This window comes from Aricia agestis, chromosome 12, assembly GCF_905147365.1.
Source record: "Aricia agestis chromosome 12, ilAriAges1.1, whole genome shotgun sequence".
In the NCBI taxonomy this organism is placed as follows: Eukaryota; Metazoa; Arthropoda; class Insecta; order Lepidoptera; family Lycaenidae; genus Aricia; species Aricia agestis.
The window spans coordinates 8,884,055-8,901,587 of record NC_056417.1 but is presented as its reverse complement, the minus strand read 5'-3'; the positions used below and the strand labels follow the sequence as shown (position 1 = coordinate 8,901,587).

At 35.1% G+C, this 17,533-nt stretch overlaps 2 protein-coding genes across 2 annotated transcripts; both read right to left on the bottom strand.

Moving 5' to 3' along the window:
- Positions 1-1,733: 1,733 nt before the first annotated feature.
- LOC121732717 (uncharacterized short-chain type dehydrogenase/reductase y4vI-like) lies at positions 1,734-13,214 on the bottom strand. The gene is made up of 14 exons (XM_042122670.1): positions 13,057-13,214; positions 12,246-12,498; positions 11,869-11,983; positions 11,315-11,517; positions 10,972-11,078; positions 8,577-8,829; positions 8,065-8,179; positions 7,304-7,506; positions 6,753-6,825; positions 5,421-5,502; positions 4,616-4,868; positions 4,295-4,409; positions 2,701-2,903; positions 1,734-1,875 (listed from the first exon to the last, which is right to left on the bottom strand). The coding sequence occupies exons 1-14, from the start codon at positions 13,106-13,108 to the stop codon at positions 1,764-1,766; spliced, it is 2,139 nt and encodes a 712-aa protein (XP_041978604.1). The 5' UTR covers positions 13,109-13,214; the 3' UTR covers positions 1,734-1,763.
- On the bottom strand, positions 6,195-9,123 carry LOC121732808 (D-erythrulose reductase-like). The gene is made up of 5 exons (XM_042122791.1): positions 8,939-9,123; positions 8,577-8,829; positions 8,065-8,179; positions 7,304-7,506; positions 6,195-6,825 (listed from the first exon to the last, which is right to left on the bottom strand). The coding sequence occupies exons 1-5, from the start codon at positions 8,988-8,990 to the stop codon at positions 6,714-6,716; spliced, it is 735 nt and encodes a 244-aa protein (XP_041978725.1). The 5' UTR covers positions 8,991-9,123; the 3' UTR covers positions 6,195-6,713.
- Positions 13,215-17,533: the final 4,319 nt, after the last annotated feature.

Sequence of the window (17,533 nt, the reverse complement as noted above, 5' to 3'; positions counted from 1 at the left end):
TTTGTATAAAGTTAAACTTTTCAGTTGAAATGTAAGTCAATAATTACCATGGAAGACAATTTTATATTGAATGTAAATTCATTTTCCTTTTAATGTTTGTCTTAACTTTGATCTCATGTTATTTACCAAAACATGTTTCACAATTTGCTTTGCGCCATTTATTAATGCTTGCTATGTACCTCTCAGGGATTAAAGAATTTATTTTATCTACCAATAATTCTTAGTTTGAAATAAATAGATGAATATGTAGGAAACTATGTAATTAAAGAGATTTAAACTGAAACTTATATATATCAATAAGTATCCTTTGTATTTCTTAACAGTAACTGTTAATAAGAGTATGTAGTTAAATTTCCTTTACTTTTTTGGATCATATTTTTGTTTAGTTTTCTATGCAACTTGAATTTTTGTTACATCAATAACTTCTAATTTTTCTCAATCCTTTGCAAAGAAGTTTGCTGCACTAAAACTATGTCAGATTGGATGTGTAATGTGTTTGTATCACACTCAGTGACCATCCTTTATTATGACTGAGAATTAGGTTCAACTTTGTAAATATTATATTTTAATATTGTTTAAGATTCGATGTAAAAAGGCAGGTCGTTAAAGTCCTGGTATATTCATTATACATAATATGTATAAGATTTAGTTATAAATCACAATAAGGTTAAGTTTTTTTTTACCTAGCACATCGAAAAACTATTAAATAGTAAAATTGAGCTATCAGCGCGTGTTGATATATTGATACATTTGATATCTAATAAAAAACTTTCCTCCCAATAAGTTTAGTTTATATTTAAGTATATTTAGCATTTTAACGACTATAAAATCGTTCAAGAGTTACGGCCTCAGCGGCGTCGTCCGCCGAGGGTGGGTGCCAATTGTATTGCGTTGGCATGTATGTAAGTACGATCGATATTTGATATTTTAGGATGTTTGTGTATTAATAATACCCAAATATATATTTTAATGATATTGTTTACTAATGTTAGAAGTGTTACGTTAGCCGATGATCCCGTCGAATCCGTGGCTCGAGGTGAATGCACGTCGTGCAAGTGAAAATAATGAGAACATAAAATGTCATACCATTTTGTGTTTACCCCTCTGAGAAACGGTCGTGGCTTTTAACAGTTTTGTCCGCTCTGACAAAAGACTAAACTTAATTTTTGTATATAATAATTATAAGATAGGTAAACCGACACACTGTTTTTATAATATATTAAGTAATGGAAACAAATACATAACTGTTGTAGTGTTAAATATTATTTGGCTTATATTATTGTATACATTTTAATTGTCGATAATATCCTATGTAGTCGAGTGTCTTGCTCATATTATGTCAGCAAAGTATCACAGCCTAAAAGGACATTGGAAATCTAATTTTTGGTTAAATTGTAAGTGTAATGTATACTCTACAAAATCGACGGTATTCAGCTTAAATCTTTTGGATTAAAAAAGAAAAGGAATGAATTAGATGTAGGGTACTAGGAAATATGATGGCTTTTATTGGATATAGAAAGAATGTAAGAACTGATCGTGTTCTCTCTATGTTGAAGCGATATAAGACCTTAACTTTGTTTGGTTGACATTGTGGTCGTGTTTTTAAAACTCGTACTGGCCGATGTAGATTAGCATAATATGCTTTACATTATATACATTTATTATGCTTGCATTAATTTCCACGTCCAGTATGTATTGATTCATTTGGCACAATAAACTGAATAAAATAAATGTCTTTTTCAATGTTATTTTATTGAGCACCTCTACGTAGCCAAGTAACCTCCGTCCACGGGCAGCTGAGCGCCGGAGATCATGCTGGACTTATCACTCAGTAGAAACAATATAGCGTTCACTACCTCGTGCACTTCACCGAATCTGTAAGAAAGAAAATAATAAAAAGTACAAATAATAATTGTAAATAGTAGTTTTTTAATATGTACCTTGCCCTTAGTCTCCGTCGCGCACAGTTAACGAGACTAGTAGTTAATAGTTATGGTAAACTCTGAACTAGAATAAACAGTCGTCAATAGCCGTGTAACCAAGCGAGCAGCCTCGCGAGGCTCGGGCGAGGCAATGTGTACGTTGGCCTCGGGCGAGGCACGTGTTGACCGACCGAGGATTTCTCGAGGAGGAGCCTCGCGACTCGCGAGGCTGCTCGCTTGGTCAGTGCACTGCTATTTCCTTTAAAAGTATCATAATCACTAATCTTAAAATGTCGACATTGCTTGCAAGTTGCAACACCTCTGATATTGTGGAGATCCATGGGTGCTGAATTACTGATACCTAATTGCCATCAGGGCCCGTACCACGAAACGGTTTTGAGACTCAAACAATCGTACGAGAATGTTGCGTCCTACTCTAACAAACGTGAAATAACGACGAGAGAGCAGGACGTGGCATTCTCGTCCGATTATTTGAGTCTCAAAACCGTTTCGTGGTACGGGCCCTGTAGGCCTACTACGAAACCGTTTTGAGACTCAAACAATCGGACGAGAATGCCGCGTCCTGCTCTAACAACGTCATTTCACGTTTGTTAGAATAGGACGCAACATTCTCGTACGATTGTTTGAGTCTCAAAACCGTTTCGTGGTACGGCCCCAGGTTCCCTTTGCTCGTTTGCCCTAAACTTTGCGTCTCTTACTCTCCACCAATATTCCATATCAACTATCAACGAGCTCAGAAACCAAAACTGGAATCTACCTTCCAAGGGGAATTTTGGCGAGCATAGCCCCTGACTTTTCCGGACAAGCCCACACCCTGCGGCCCAGCTCTGTCATGACCACTGTCGGGTTGATGGTGTTGACCCTGATGCCGTGAGGTCCCAGCTCCAACGCCATCACACGAGTCATCGCGTCCACGGCACCTTTTGAGGCGCAGTACGCAATGTGGTCCTTAAGAGCAACCTACAAAAATAAGCATAGCACACTGCACAAGTTTTCAAACAGTATCCCTTTCAATAAAAAACATTACTTTTATAATAATAAGCGTGACAAAATACGTGGACGTACGTCACGGTGTTACGAACTTTGTACAGGGCCGGATTTATATATTTTTTAAGAATACAGGCTACTTTAATTTTGGCGCCCCTACGTACGAACTCTGCCGCCCCCCTAGAACGCCATAGGACGCTGCCGCCCATAGGCCATTTATTTATTTATTTTATTTATTTATTTAGGCACATCAACAATATAAACACTTACATTTTAGCCAACATTAAATAAATAAGAGCTAGTGTTTACATCACTTATAGATATGCACAACATTTTAGATAAATTCAATTAAACAATCAAGATTAAGTTAATAAGTAATAAACAATAATTTAGTAAGTCTACATAAAATTAAAAATTCAAAAGGACATGCAATTATTTTAAGAGTGATCTAATTATTATTATAATTTCATTAGAAAAATGTAAAAATGATTAAAAAAATTTAATAAAATATAATTGTAAAAAAAGTAAAATTGATGTAAAAAATTGAATAAGTTACCAATAACATTAATAAAATAAAAATAATTCCAAAAATAAAATAATAGTCAAAATATTGATTTAAAATTATTGTAAAATAAATTGAAAATAATGTCAATTTATTTTATGGGCCATGGGCGCCATGGGCGGCATAGGCCTATATTACTGCCTATATACCTACATAATGGGGATTGCCCATTTTTTTTTAATTTTGCTCATTACAAAAATATTTCGAGGAATAAGGTCAGTGATCGTTTTTCTGTATATAAACGAAAAAAATACCCATTAGTTACTTATATTTTTGAACAAATATGTTTAACCTTTGTTTGACCTTCAATGGCGTTAAATTAGCAATAAATTCGACCAACATTACGTTTCGAACTTTTGGTAAGCTTCTCGTATCAGCTTTCACATAATAAGAACTTGCATTTGACGAACCAGCCATTATAAATAAGATTGAAAGAAAGACATACTGCAGAGGTCAATTATTGGCCGCCGATGATGACGTCAGAGCGAAACTTTAAAAATTTATTGAGAAAAAACTAGCCAATGAATTTCAAAATTATTTAATTTATATTCTTAAAATACCCTATTTTAACGAAAAAAATATAAAAAGTACATGTAATTTTTTTTGGACAATGCCCATTCCAAAATCCAAAGCTGACTTTAAATATCCAGGGTCAGTTTACACCGAAACGCGACGGGATGCGGCGTTGAGTAGTTCTTACAAATTCTATTCAAAATTGACTACGCGCGACAAGACAGTCGCATTTCGCAATAACAGATCTTTATTATTGTAATATTTTGTGCTGTCACGTAAAATGACTTACCATTGATGCTTGTGAGGAAATATTAACAATTGACCCTTTAATTTTGTTCTCTATCATTTTCCTTGCAACGATTTGCGAAATGTTGAGTATTGCTGTTGTATTAACTTGAATTGTCCTGAAAAAAGGTATCATTGAATGTGATGAGAAAGTGCTGATAGTATGGACCTTGTATGGACACTTACTTAATTGAAATAGCCATTTATGGTACGTTAACTTATAATATCCTACTAGTAACTATTGTAAGTTGTAACTCGCTAGTCGCTACCTATACCTTGTGTTTACTTTAACATCCTTAGCCATTTCCTGCCTAAAAAAACTTACTGTTCAAATATATCAGGCGAGCATTCTAGAAACGGTTGAGTGATTATAAAACCGGCACAGTTCACAAGCCCATCGAACACGCCTAAGGAGTCAACGACCTCTTTCGTCTTCTCCCAATCCCTGAGATCGACGCAGGCTGTCTCGATATCTGGGTACTCCTGTTTAAGTTTCGCCAAGCTATCAGCTTGGTGAGAGAGCGCCACAACGCTGGCACCACAACGACATAGCTCCGTCGCTGTACCTTTTCCAATTCCTGTACAAAACAAAATAAAAGTAACTAATTTAAGAGCGTTGTTCATCAGTTTTCATAATATTGGAATCCATGGGCGTACCCAGGATTTCAGCTAGGGGGTGGGGAGCTCATATCTGTTTCGAGAATATGGTTATTCTGCCTTCTGGTATGTTGAAATAAAAAATCATAACAATTTACTTTTACTAATCTGACTGAAAAATATTTTGTTTTCAACACTTCATTTTGTGCAGAGTAGGTAACACGTTTTTAATTCTCACTTGCCAGGAAAATTGGCGTTTACTCCCCTACCTGGGGTACGCCCATGTTGGAATCCATAAGTATTTTATATTATTATATTTAGAATACTATTGATCACATAGCACAGAATCTTATCCAAATATATTTACCAGACCTCATACAAAACACATATTATCTTACTATCTTGGCATTTTTTCTGCTGTAGACAGGTACTCAACTACTTACGGGGTGCTTAAAGAGTAAATAGATTCATCCTAAAATGTCTTGCCATCAGGTGTTTCATATGCTCGTTTACAAGTAGAGAAAACGACTCACCCGAGCAACCTCCAGTGACCAGAATCCTTTTTCCCTCAAAACATTTGACCATTTTCGTCAACGCAAATACTTTTACTACCAACTACCAAGTTATATCAAGTATTTGTTATCTTATTATGTAAGGGAACAGTCGTACAGTTTATCAAAGGAGTTCAAAACAAAGGATGTATTAATAACTTTGTGATAAGAATGTTTTGCATATGTGTAACTTTAAGTTTACTAAGGTTTCTACTACAATCATTTCTGTGTTCTAGAATTATCAAGGTTATATGTATATATTTTGGTATAATATTAAATTATTTTGTTGAGTAGGCAAATGTACCTACAAATAGGTATAGATGGTTTATAAAAGATAATTTAGAAGTATTCTAATACATACAATTTTGTTGCTATATCGCTTTTAACATAGAGACAGCTCAATACATTTTTATGAATAAAAAAAGACTGCAAAAGCAGGCATTAATGTAAAGTTATTTTTAATCAATATCATTCTAATGTTAAGTACTCACATCCGCGGCTCGGGATTCCGTCCACACATTCAGCATTGCTCGAAAGTTTTATTCTAAATCGATATATTTAATTTATAAGCCTTCGAGCTGTGAGTTTTGCGGTCCACACGGTGATTATTATTTGATTTGGAGTAAAACTATCGAGCAAAACCGCATGTGAGTACTTAACATATAGATTAAAGGAGAATATTTTTTATTCTAAGTTAAAAACCAATAAATTAAACGAAAGTAATTTATTATTTGCACTTTGCATTAAAGTAATAAGACGTAATAACAGATTGCTTGTTACACAAAATCAGTTTGAAATTTTGAATATTGATAAGTAGCACTTTTTAGTGAATTCATTTAGTTTTTCTTAATGTTAAATTGTTTTTAGTCATAATTAAGTATATCTATCTAGGAAAAATAGACATAAGACAGGCATTAAGAAAACAATCATGACTACATAGGTACAGTAACTCTAACTACCAATAAAAGTTACACAATGGGTAATCTACAAGTAATATAAAGACTTTTTCAATATAGCAGACAAGAATAAAAAAAATTGCAGCATATCCTTTGAGTAAGTTTTATTAGTAAGGTAAGGGGTATGTTATTATAACAATATTAACATACCCTTATTATTTGTTTAATCCCTGTCTTGTATTTAAACAAGTTACTAATTTACAATGGCAATTGCTTTCATTTCTTTGGTACTACTTATAATAATTATGATATAAAAATATTAACAGATCTTAAATATACAAGAACCACTTGTTCTCAATATCTTTGGTATGTTTGGAGATTATGTAGCGAGGAATCCTCCATCAATAGGCAGTTCTACTCCGTTAATCATGCTGGCCTTGTCGCTCAAAAGGAACAGAACAGTGTTCACCACTTCAGAGACTTCGCCAAATCTGAAAATTAAAAATTTCAACTCATTCATATACAAGCAGATTTTTTTAATTCAAATTTTTGACGAGGCTTATAAATGCACGTATTGGCATCTATGCCAGCCTCATAGTATTATTCAAAATTAGTTTGAAAATTGAACTATGCAACTCGTCATTGACAATAAATAGAACCTGATTAAAGTATGGGCCTCTTGCGAAAGAGGCGACGCCAAAATAATATTAATTTGCCCACAAAAAAGTTTCCTGGGAACAACTGACTTCTGTGGTCACGGTTGGTTATCTTTGATTAGCGTTTTACAAATATAATATAATAATATTTCTTTTGCTTTTATGTAATTATTTGCACAGCCATTCGTATGTGTGGGATGTATTTGTACATTTGAAAAACAGCAGTATAAATAATACAACTGTTTTAAATAGACAATACTTAAGAATGAATATAACTTGTATTTTTGTTAAACAACATATTATTATATTTTACCTTCCAAGTGGTATTTTGGCTTTCATTTCTGAGCTTTTCTCAGGGTCGGACCAACCCACTTTCGCCATAGCTGTCATTATCACAGTAGGGTTGACAGCATTCACCCTGATACCATGAGAGCCCAACTCCAGGGCCATGGCTCGGGTGAGGGCATCTAAAGCGGCCTTGGAAGCACTGTATATGGCATGGTCTTTTAATGCGGCCTGAAATTATAAAACATAAATAATTACCTACAAGTTTAGTTTGCATAAATTTGTAAACTTGTCCTAGTGGGGTTTGCAACTTAAATTGATAAATGTATAGATTTGCATTTTTTTTTATACTAAAAAAAAATGCAAATCTATACATTTATCTATATACTTACAGTAATCTTTTTTTTTTGTCTTTGGTCTTTAACTAAAGGCTATCTATTATCTGTGATTCCCACAATCGAGGTATTAATTACACAATTTTGGTTAACATTGAAGTTGCAATAAAAATTTCTTATCTTGCAGTAGATAAGCATTAAATTGCTGTCATAACATAATAATATGTAATCCACTCAATGTTGGTAATTATTAAAGAGATAAAGAAAAAAATATAGGAATACAATATCAATAACTATAACAAGATGAAGCAATTGTATGTGAATTGAAGGTATTTTCATTTATTTGCGTAATGTTTTAAAAATATAAGCATGAATTTGCACATTTTTACTAAGACTTACAAAGAATCTAAGAAGAGTTATTTTTTAAAATAACCATTATAATATATTAACTTACTTTTGATGCCTGTGAGGAGACATTCACTATGGCACCGTGAACTCCTTTCTCTATCATTTTTCTGGCAACTACTTGGCTTATATTTAATATGGCTTTAACATTAACATCAAATGTTCTGTAAAAAAGAATTAAAAAATTTATGGAGTCAAGAATTAACATACATTAGAGGAGCTGGCGAAAAGAACTGGATTAGTCTATGAGAAAAAAAATTACACAGTGGTTAAAAAACTAGTATTGACTACTACTACTACTGAACTTATCCAGTATTGTTTGAAAATTGACTTCTTAAAACCTTTGTAACTTTGTTTGTGATTTTGATTGAAAATATTAACAGGGATTGACGCAGATGGGTCAAGAGAAGACGATTCGAAAAAAAATATACTTTCACACTCTGGTGGACTTGTCCGGTTTTGATCGCCAGCTCCAGCATTTATGGCTTATGGGCTAATTTTCTGAACATGCTTTCTCTATATATTTTTCATATTTAAGGGTAATGCTTAATATAATCTTACTTATCAAATGCATCTGGCGAACATGTCAGGAAGGGCTCGCATATGGCAATAGCAGCATTGTTTACTAAGGCATCAAAGTGTCCCAGTGATTCAATAACCGCGCGCGTCTCATCCCAGTTGCCGATGTCTGCGACGACGATGTCTATCGAAGGGTATTCGCTCTGCAAAGTCTCTAAATGAGCTCTGGTTCTCGATAGTGCGACAATATTTGCCCCGGCTCGCCATAACTCTATCGCTATGCCTCTTCCGATGCCTTGAAATTGGAACATTTACATGAATAGAGGTTAAAGAAACATTATTCATGCATAAATTAGCTTTATCTCATTATAAGTAATGCTATACGAGCAATAAAATTAACAAACCTTGTCCTGCACCGGTAACCAGAATTCGCTTGCCTTTAAATGAGATTTCCATTTTTTACTTTTACAGACCCTTATATATTTAAAATATTTTTTGATAGTTTAGTTTAAACCTATACAAGTGTTAATTTCACTAAAGATAAAGTGCAGTTTTCTTATTTTTACAAAAAGGGTTTTTAACAAAAACTCGAGTGACAACTGACGTTAGGAATGTTTGACACATGAAATTTGACAAATGACAGCTGTCATTATTCTTTTCACAAATAAAAAAATGCCTAAAGGGGCCTATTCACGGCAGGCCGCCTTGCCATCCACCGGCTTATGCAGGATTATAGTGAATGGTGTCCGGTGTCGTATGCCAGTCGGCCGTGCAGGCTGCGACACCATTCACTAACCTGCATAAGCCATGCATGCATGGGCCCTTTTAGGCTGAAATGACTAGAAAACAGGCATTTTTTATAGCAACCTTAAATATTATTAAGTTTTTGTGCTTTTTCTAATGACTGGTACTGTCCAATCACTAGTCATTTTACATTTACCATAGATCGTGTACGTAACTTTGGACATGTTCTTATGAATAACTTTTTTGGCCCTCAGTGTTTCAAAATTCGGAAATCACTCGAGAGTCGAGATCTGGTATTTATAAATAGTTTAATGACATTAAAGTTATTTTAATATTAATGTAAAAAAAGTTACTATAGGACATACTGCCGCCCATAGATGAAGTCTATATTATAGATGTAGTCTTAGCCCGTCATCGCGTGGCCATTTTGTGCTTATTTTCATACAAGTAGTGTGCGTTTATTTTCTTGAACATTTCTATTTGTCGATTATTTCGAAGCACATTATGATACAGGAAAGAAATTCAATTAGTTCATGATATCGATTAACTATAGTTCAAGTGATGAGAATCAGTAAACACACGTAAAAAGCTATACAATTTTTATAGCTAAATTCTTAATTGATATGACATTTTTAGCACTAATGCCTTATATAGCACGATTAAGGGATGAATAAACTTATAAATCATCTTTTTATCTTACAAAAATACCGATTGAAAAGCTTAAAAAACGTCGTTCAAAACTTACGTATTTAATGTTAAATTCACGTGTTTGAGGCATTCTTTGACCATTCTTATGGTTTATTATTTAGCGGAACCACAAAACTCAACAATATCTAGCACGTTAAATGTTCACTAAAAACCTTTAATAACACTTTTATTACATGAAATATGCAGAAAGACTCCTTTGTTATGTCCTAGTAAGTAGGACATAACATTACACGCTTTTGACGCTTATACACCGATATAAGGTTCTCTCCAGTCTATAGTACCTCAATAGATCTATCAGGATCTGATGGCAAAAAGTGAGAAAAGAAATTGACTCTAGTACTATATCGGGGTACCTAATTGGAATAAAACATTTTGATCCTATTTTAAGGTTTCGTACCCAAAGGGTAAAAACGGGACCCTATTACTGAGACTTCGATGTCTGTTTATCTGTCTGTCTCCAGGCTGTATCTCAAGAACCGCTCTAGCTAGACTTCTGAAATTTTCATAGATTGTGTATTTCTGTTGCCGCTATAAACGACTTTATTATTATTATAAATTTAACAAATACTAAAAATTAAATAAAATTAATATTTAAGAGGGGCTCCCATACAACAAACGTGATTAATCAGTATATTAATAATAGTTAAGTATAATAATATTATTTAAGAGTAACATTGTCCTACAAAATAATATTATAGAACAATCCATATTTTAGGACCATCAAATCGAAATATTAAATCATGGAATATCTGTCAGAGTTACCACTTTCGAGATTTTTCACAAAGGAATAATAATTGTTGTTCGTCTTCACGGAACTATACCTATTAGCTCTGTGTTCGTCTTATAAAATGAAGCTACTCATGAAAAATTAGCTTGATAGTAATGAAAAAAAATACTCGTTAAAAAAACCATGTTATGAGTAGATATTTGTTTTAATGAATACAAAATAAGTTGTTTGTTCTCATAATTAGCTGCAGTTTCTATGTAGCTAGAAATCCTCCATCGATGGGTAGCTCCACTCCATTTATCATACTGGCTTTGTCACTAAGCAGGAACAAAACTGTATCTACTACTTCGTTGACTTCACCAAACCTGTAACAAAATGAGGCAATTTAAAATAAGTAGTAGCTGATGGAAGACATCGCCAGAAAAATCTTTTTTGTAAAGCTCAATTATTCTTCTAATATTGAGATTCGAGCGCTTGAAGCAATGTAAGTAGCTGTAAAGGTCTTAACGCCTCAGTGCTCTTTAAAATAGGCACTTATAGTGTTTTATGATTAAAGCTTGTACGTTCATAGGTATTTGATAATTTCAAAAATAATCATCACCTGCCCAAAGGTATTTTTGACATCATAGTATTGGCTTTGACGGGATCCGACCATCCCTCCCTGCCCATTGCCGTCATAATAACTGTTGGGTTGACAGAGTTTGTTCTTATCCCGTACTTCCCAAGCTCCAAAGCCATGTTCCTAGTTACCGCGTCCAAACCAGCTTTTGTAGCTCCATAAATCGTATGGTCCTTTACAGCTGCCTGAAACGAATAACACAATATTATTATCTTATTCCACTTGGTTACCAACATTGTGTAGTCTTTGATTTTTTGTTTTTTTTGGTACCTGCTAAGTTACTTCTTAAATTACTGTTTATCAAGATGGCTTAGGTTCTTCGTGCCCTATGCACCTATCTATGCCTATTACTGAGTTTTTGACAGAAGTTTAACTGCACCTATTGTTTGGTTAACAACTTAACATTAAGCATACTTACCTACAATCATTCAACACTGCTATTGAAAATTTAAACTTCTGTCAAAACCTCAGTCACATGGCATTACTCTATCACATTCGCTAGTTTAATAATAGGGTAGTAGGAAATGAATGCTCACTTTGGATGCCTGGGAGGAAATGTTGACAATAGACCCTTGTATCTTGTTCTTAATCATGTTTCTAACGACCTCTTGGCTAATATTGATAACAGATTTGAGATTGATGTTTGTTATCCTGGAAAATATCAAAATCATTTCATAACGATACCATAATATATACCTAGTGAACTTTTTGAGAACACCCCTAAGAAGTTGCGGGACATCTAGTGCTCTATAATAATTTTGAAGCTCTTTTATTTCATAGGTGTCCAACGGCTGCTCAATGCTCAAATTCGCGTCCATAATCCACCCAGCGATCATTTATTTAGGATATTTAATTCATTATTTAAATAGAAAAACGACCGTCTCCAAAACAATTCATTATTAAAAAATCTTACGTATCAAACTCCTCCTCAGTTATATCAAGGAACGCTTTGCTGTGGCCCAAAGCGGCGTTGTTGACTAAGGCATCGAAAGCGCCCAGAGACTCTATGAGTTTCTTCATCTTGTTCCAGTCTCCAACGTCGATATCAACGATGTCTATGGACGGGTACTCCTTCTGTAGGGTCTCCAGGTGGGACCGGGTCCGGGATAATGCTACGACCTTCGCTCCAGCCCGCCATAGCTCAATAGCTATGGCTCTACCGATACCTGCAAAATAATTGATTTGATCACGGGGTGTCCCTCGCAACTTTAAACTAAAAAAAAATTACGGGAAGCGTTTCTAGTAATAGCAAACATCCCAGATGACCTTCGTCTACTTTATATCTGTGCTAAGTTTTATCATAATCGTTCTAACTTTAAATTCTAATCTCGTCCTTCAACGATGATATGACCAAGGGAAATAGTGCTATTTGAAACCAGTAACAAAATTTAAGTCCATACTTTAATATTATAAATGCGAAAATGTGTCTGTCTGTCTATTACCTCTTCACGCCGAACCGATGAACCGATTTTGCTGAAATTTGGCATGGAGATACCTTGAGTCCCGGGAAAGGACATAGGATACTTTTATCCCGAAAAAATGTACGGTTCCCGCGCGATAAATTTTGGCGCAACTGAGTTGCGGGCGTCACCTAGTATAAAATAAAATATATTATAATTTATATTCTACATTAAAATAAACACGTAAAAAAGTTATTGAAGAATCTTGTTCGTTTAATATCTCTATGAATCTTACCTACTTAAACTTAATTTAACAGCACTTACCCTGCCCAGCCCCGGTGACCAGCACTCTTTTATTCTTGAAAGAGATTTCCATTATGTTGGTTATAAAACTGAAATGTAATAATTGTTTTATTTAAATAACACGTACGATTTTTATCAGATTAGGCGGTAGAGTCAGAGTGTAACAATTCGCTAACTACAAACAATAGCTGATAAGCTGAACCCGAAGCTATGTGAATAAGGCCGGACGCATACACACGTTTTCTGTATTCGTTTTCCGTATTTGGAAATCCGAATGCATGGAATCAGTAGAAAATAGATTATGATATTGAAAGTACTGTAAGTTCTTGGTGGAAATTCATGTTTCACATTAATAAAAATACACTTTTTATGCACTTATTCCACTTTTATTTTATTTTATTACAATTATGTTTCACACGACCGGTTTCGATGAACATGACACCTAATAATGATCTTATCGAAACCGGTCGTGTAAAACATAATTGTAATAAAATAAATAAAAGGGGAATAAGTGCATGAAAAGTGTACCTATTATAATTATTACTATTTACTGTGAAAATACATTATCTGACCCACACGTTCGCTTTTTTTCCGAAGACAAATTCCGCACGTACGTTTCAAGTGCACGCGTGCTTTTCTTCACGGGCTGACAAGGAACCCTTATAGTTTCGGTGTGTCGGGCCGTCTGTCTGTCCGTCTGTCTGTCTGTCCGTCCGTCTGTTTGTCCGAGACTATAAGATCTACAAAGCTGTAATTCGGCATGAATGCACATCTTAATGATGTAGACAAAATGGTATAAGTAATAAATCTTTGAAAAAGAAATTACGGTACCTCCCCAGCCTCCCCTAGTACTTCAATGTGGGGGTGATTTCGCGTCCACCCCACCGTGTGGGGTGTAGTTGGATAGGTTTTTAAAAAATATTACGAGTACCTATTCAAAGATCATTTTACGATCTAGGGATCCATTTGTGAAATTATAAATATGAAGTTTTAAATTGGAAAAAATCGTTAGAGTACAGTGTCCCCCCCTTCTACCTTTGAACGCTAAACGGTTGCTTCTGGAAATGTGAAAAAATTCATGGGAGTAGGAAATTTGCTGAATTTAAAAGGAAAACTATCACGACTAAGAAGACTTCATAAGTTATTGAGTAATTATAGTCAATCAACTAAAAAAATGTATTCGTGACGTAACTGAGATGATGTTGTTAGTAGTGTTAAACCATTGATATAATATAGGTATAGGACTTTGTGTAAAACACGTTTTAAATGTGCATTCTTTGACCATACAAAATTATCAAAAACTAGCGCTACTACGGAACCCTATATTGCGCGTGGCACGACACGCACTCGGCCCGTTAAAAAAAAGAACGTTTACGCTAGTCTCACGGAATTCCAAATAGGAAATCAAATACGGAAATCGTATGTATGCGGCCAGCCTATCATTGGGTAAAATTATGTAATTTATTTTAGATACCTGTTTGTATACGTACAGCTACTTGTAAGTATTTTTATGAAAATATAAAACTAGCTGGCCTGGCAAACGTTGTTTTGTTTTATATTTATGTAATTATTAGGTAGGCGTAACTTTGAGTATGAAAAAGAATGTTGGCCCATTCTCAAACCTACCATAATATAGGGATAAGCATGGGATAAGCACACAAATATACAGGGTGTAACAAAACAAAGTGATAATACTTTAGGGTGTGTACTGTGTAATGTGTATGTGTCCCCGGCCCTGTAAAGAGTGCACTGTGAAAGCCATAGATATCAGAGGGGTTAGTGAGAGTTTTATTCGATCATACGCATCGAGCACGATAACGTGAATTTATATGGGATCAAAGCAGTATCCACGTTAGCCAGTAGATGGCGCTACTTTGATTCTATATAAATTCGCGTTAACGTGCTCGATGCGTATGATCGAATAAAACTCGCACTAACCCCTCTGAAACAATCTGTGGTGAAAGTATATTTTTTTTGCGTACGGGCAAGCGCCCGAGCGTCATGAATTTGCAAATACAAAAGTTTAAAAACAAAAGTCACAAGCTTACACACATAACAAATAACAATACACATTACACACCTTTTAAGTTAATAGTTAATACTTTAGTACTATCACTTTGTTTTGTTACTCCCTGTATACCTATTCGTAAAATCTTATTTAAGTTATTTCTTTTTCTAGACATATTATAACAAGACAAACTGGCTACATTTTCGTCAACAAGTCACAAATTCTCTGAACCTCAATATACCGCTTAGATCAGACGATGACGTGATCGAGGCAGTTGAACATTTTAACGACGTCATTAAAAAAGCTGCCTGGTCGGCTACTCCACTCCCAAGCATGAAGACGCAAAACACAAGCCACTACACAAAAGACATGCTAGACCTATTAAAAGAAAAGCGTAGTGCTAGAAAACTCTGGCAGATTACAAAATATCCAGAACACAAGGCGAATTTCAACAAAATCGTGAAAAAACTAAAAAACGTACTAGAAAAACAGAAGCAGCTCGAAACAGAAAACTTTCTGAAAAATCTAGATGCCACACCAGCCACTGATTACTCTTTGTGGAAAGCAGCAAAAAATCTTAAAAGGCCTGTCTCTCACCAAGCAGCCATTAGAAAACCGGATGGTACCTGGGCTAAAAGCGACAAGGATAAAGCCGAAGCATTTGCAGAACACTTGTCAAAGGTATTCACTCCTAACGTTGACTGCGGATCTACAAAGACGAATGATGTTACAAACGCACTTACGCAAACTCACCAAAATGATCTACCAATCAATAAAATCACAATAAAGGAAGTAATCAGAACTATTAGAAAACTAGATGTTCATAAATCCCCAGGCTATGACTTAATTACGGCGAAAATCCTCAAAGAACTGCCAAATACAGGCTACAAATATCTTACCCAATTGTTCAACGCCTGCCTCTGGAGAAATTTTATTCCACCGCAATGGAAGGTAGCTGAAATAATCCTCATTCCAAAACCAGGAAAAGATGCAACTAAAGTCACATCTTACCGACCTATCAGTCTCCTTCCAACTCCCTCTAAAGTACTGGAAATTTTATTTCTAAATCGCCTGGCTCCAAAAATCGCAGAAGCTAAACTGATCCCTGAACACCAATTTGGGTTTAGACCTGGTCACGGCACGATTGAACAGGTACACAGAATAGTAGAAAAAATCAACAACACATTTGAAGAAAAGAGGTGGTGTTCTGCCGCATTCTTAGACATCTCTCAGGCCTTTGATAGAGTCTGGCACGATGGACTGCTATTTAAAATCAGACAGAGAAACACTTCTATGTAAGACAAGGCGATGGCATTTCTAATTTGTACAAAATAGAGGCAGGGGTACCTCAAGGGAGTGTGATGGGTCCAACACTTTACCTGCTGTATACATCAGACTTACCACACACAGAACACGTCCTGACGGGAACATACGCTGACGACACCGCAATATTAGCAACCGACGAAACAGCTGCCGGAGCTTCCAACAAACTTCAAAAAAGTCTAGATGAACTAAATATCTCGATGGTTAAAAGACTGGAAAATAAAGGCTAATGAAACAAAATCTGTCCATGTTACATTCAGCTTACGACACGAAACATGTCCTGAAGTCGAGCTGAATGGAATCAAAATCCCACAATCAGATGACGTACGATATCTTGGCGTATTTTTGGACCGAAGACTGACGTGGAAAAAGCACATACAAACAAAAAGAAAGGCACTCGATCTCCAACTCCTGAAACTGCAATGGTTAATAGGCAAAAAGTCACAACTAAATCTTGAAAATAAACTTCTCCTCTACAAAAGTATATTAAAGCCTATCTGGACCTACGGGATCCAGCTGTGGGGAACAGCCTCTCCATCAAACCTAAACATCCTGCAGAGGTTCCTGTCAAAGACCCTGCGAATGATAACTGGTGCCCCCTGGTACGTCTCAAACACGCAACTCCACAGGGATCTGAAACTAGAATCTGTAAAGGAGGAAATAAAAAACTGCCTACAAAAATACTCTAAGAGAATAGAAAACCATCCCAACCACCTGGCCAAGAATCTAATGAGCGAAGAACCAAATAGAACCTTCAAAAGGCTCAAAAGACGAGCCCCTCAAGACATGCTTTAACAGAGCTCTACTAACAAAATGGTCATATCATTGGATATGTTCCATACACGCTAAGAACATAATTACTAAAATCCAGCTCAATGTCTAAGGACAGATCGCAGGACAGAAGGAGTTAAAAAAAAAAATTCTTTTTCTATTTTCCAATTTACCATTAATAATAAAATTAATGATAATCTAGGTACTATACCTTCAGTATCACAACCAACAGCAAACTGACCATAAAGCAAAATAATACATACGGATAAAACTGACTGAATTATATATAATTTATAGTTTTTATTCCGTAACAAAACACCGGCCGAGGTCAAGGTATACGAAGAGATAATTTTATCAAAACATAAAAGTTATAAACAACGTGTATACGATAACAGA

Coding starts and splice junctions, on each gene's coding strand:
- LOC121732808 (XM_042122791.1), bottom strand. CDS start 8,990: ATGGAAATCTCATTTAAAGGCAAGCGAATTCTGGTTACCGGTGCAGGA. Junction 7,507..8,064: donor TCTCCTCACAGGCATCAAAA/GTAAGTTAATAT, acceptor TTATAATTTCAG/GCCGCATTAAAAGACCATGC. Junction 6,826..7,303: donor GCCAAAATACCACTTGGAAG/GTAAAATATAAT, acceptor TTTAATTTTCAG/ATTTGGCGAAGTCTCTGAAG.
- LOC121732717 (XM_042122670.1), bottom strand. CDS start 13,108: ATGGAAATCTCTTTCAAGAATAAAAGAGTGCTGGTCACCGGGGCTGGG. Junction 5,503..6,752: donor AGGCCAGCATGATTAACGGA/GTAGAACTGCCT, acceptor ATAACTTGGTAG/TTGGTAGTAAAAGTATTTGC. Junction 4,869..5,420: donor GGTCACTGGAGGTTGCTCGG/GTGAGTCGTTTT, acceptor TGTTTTGTACAG/GAATTGGAAAAGGTACAGCG.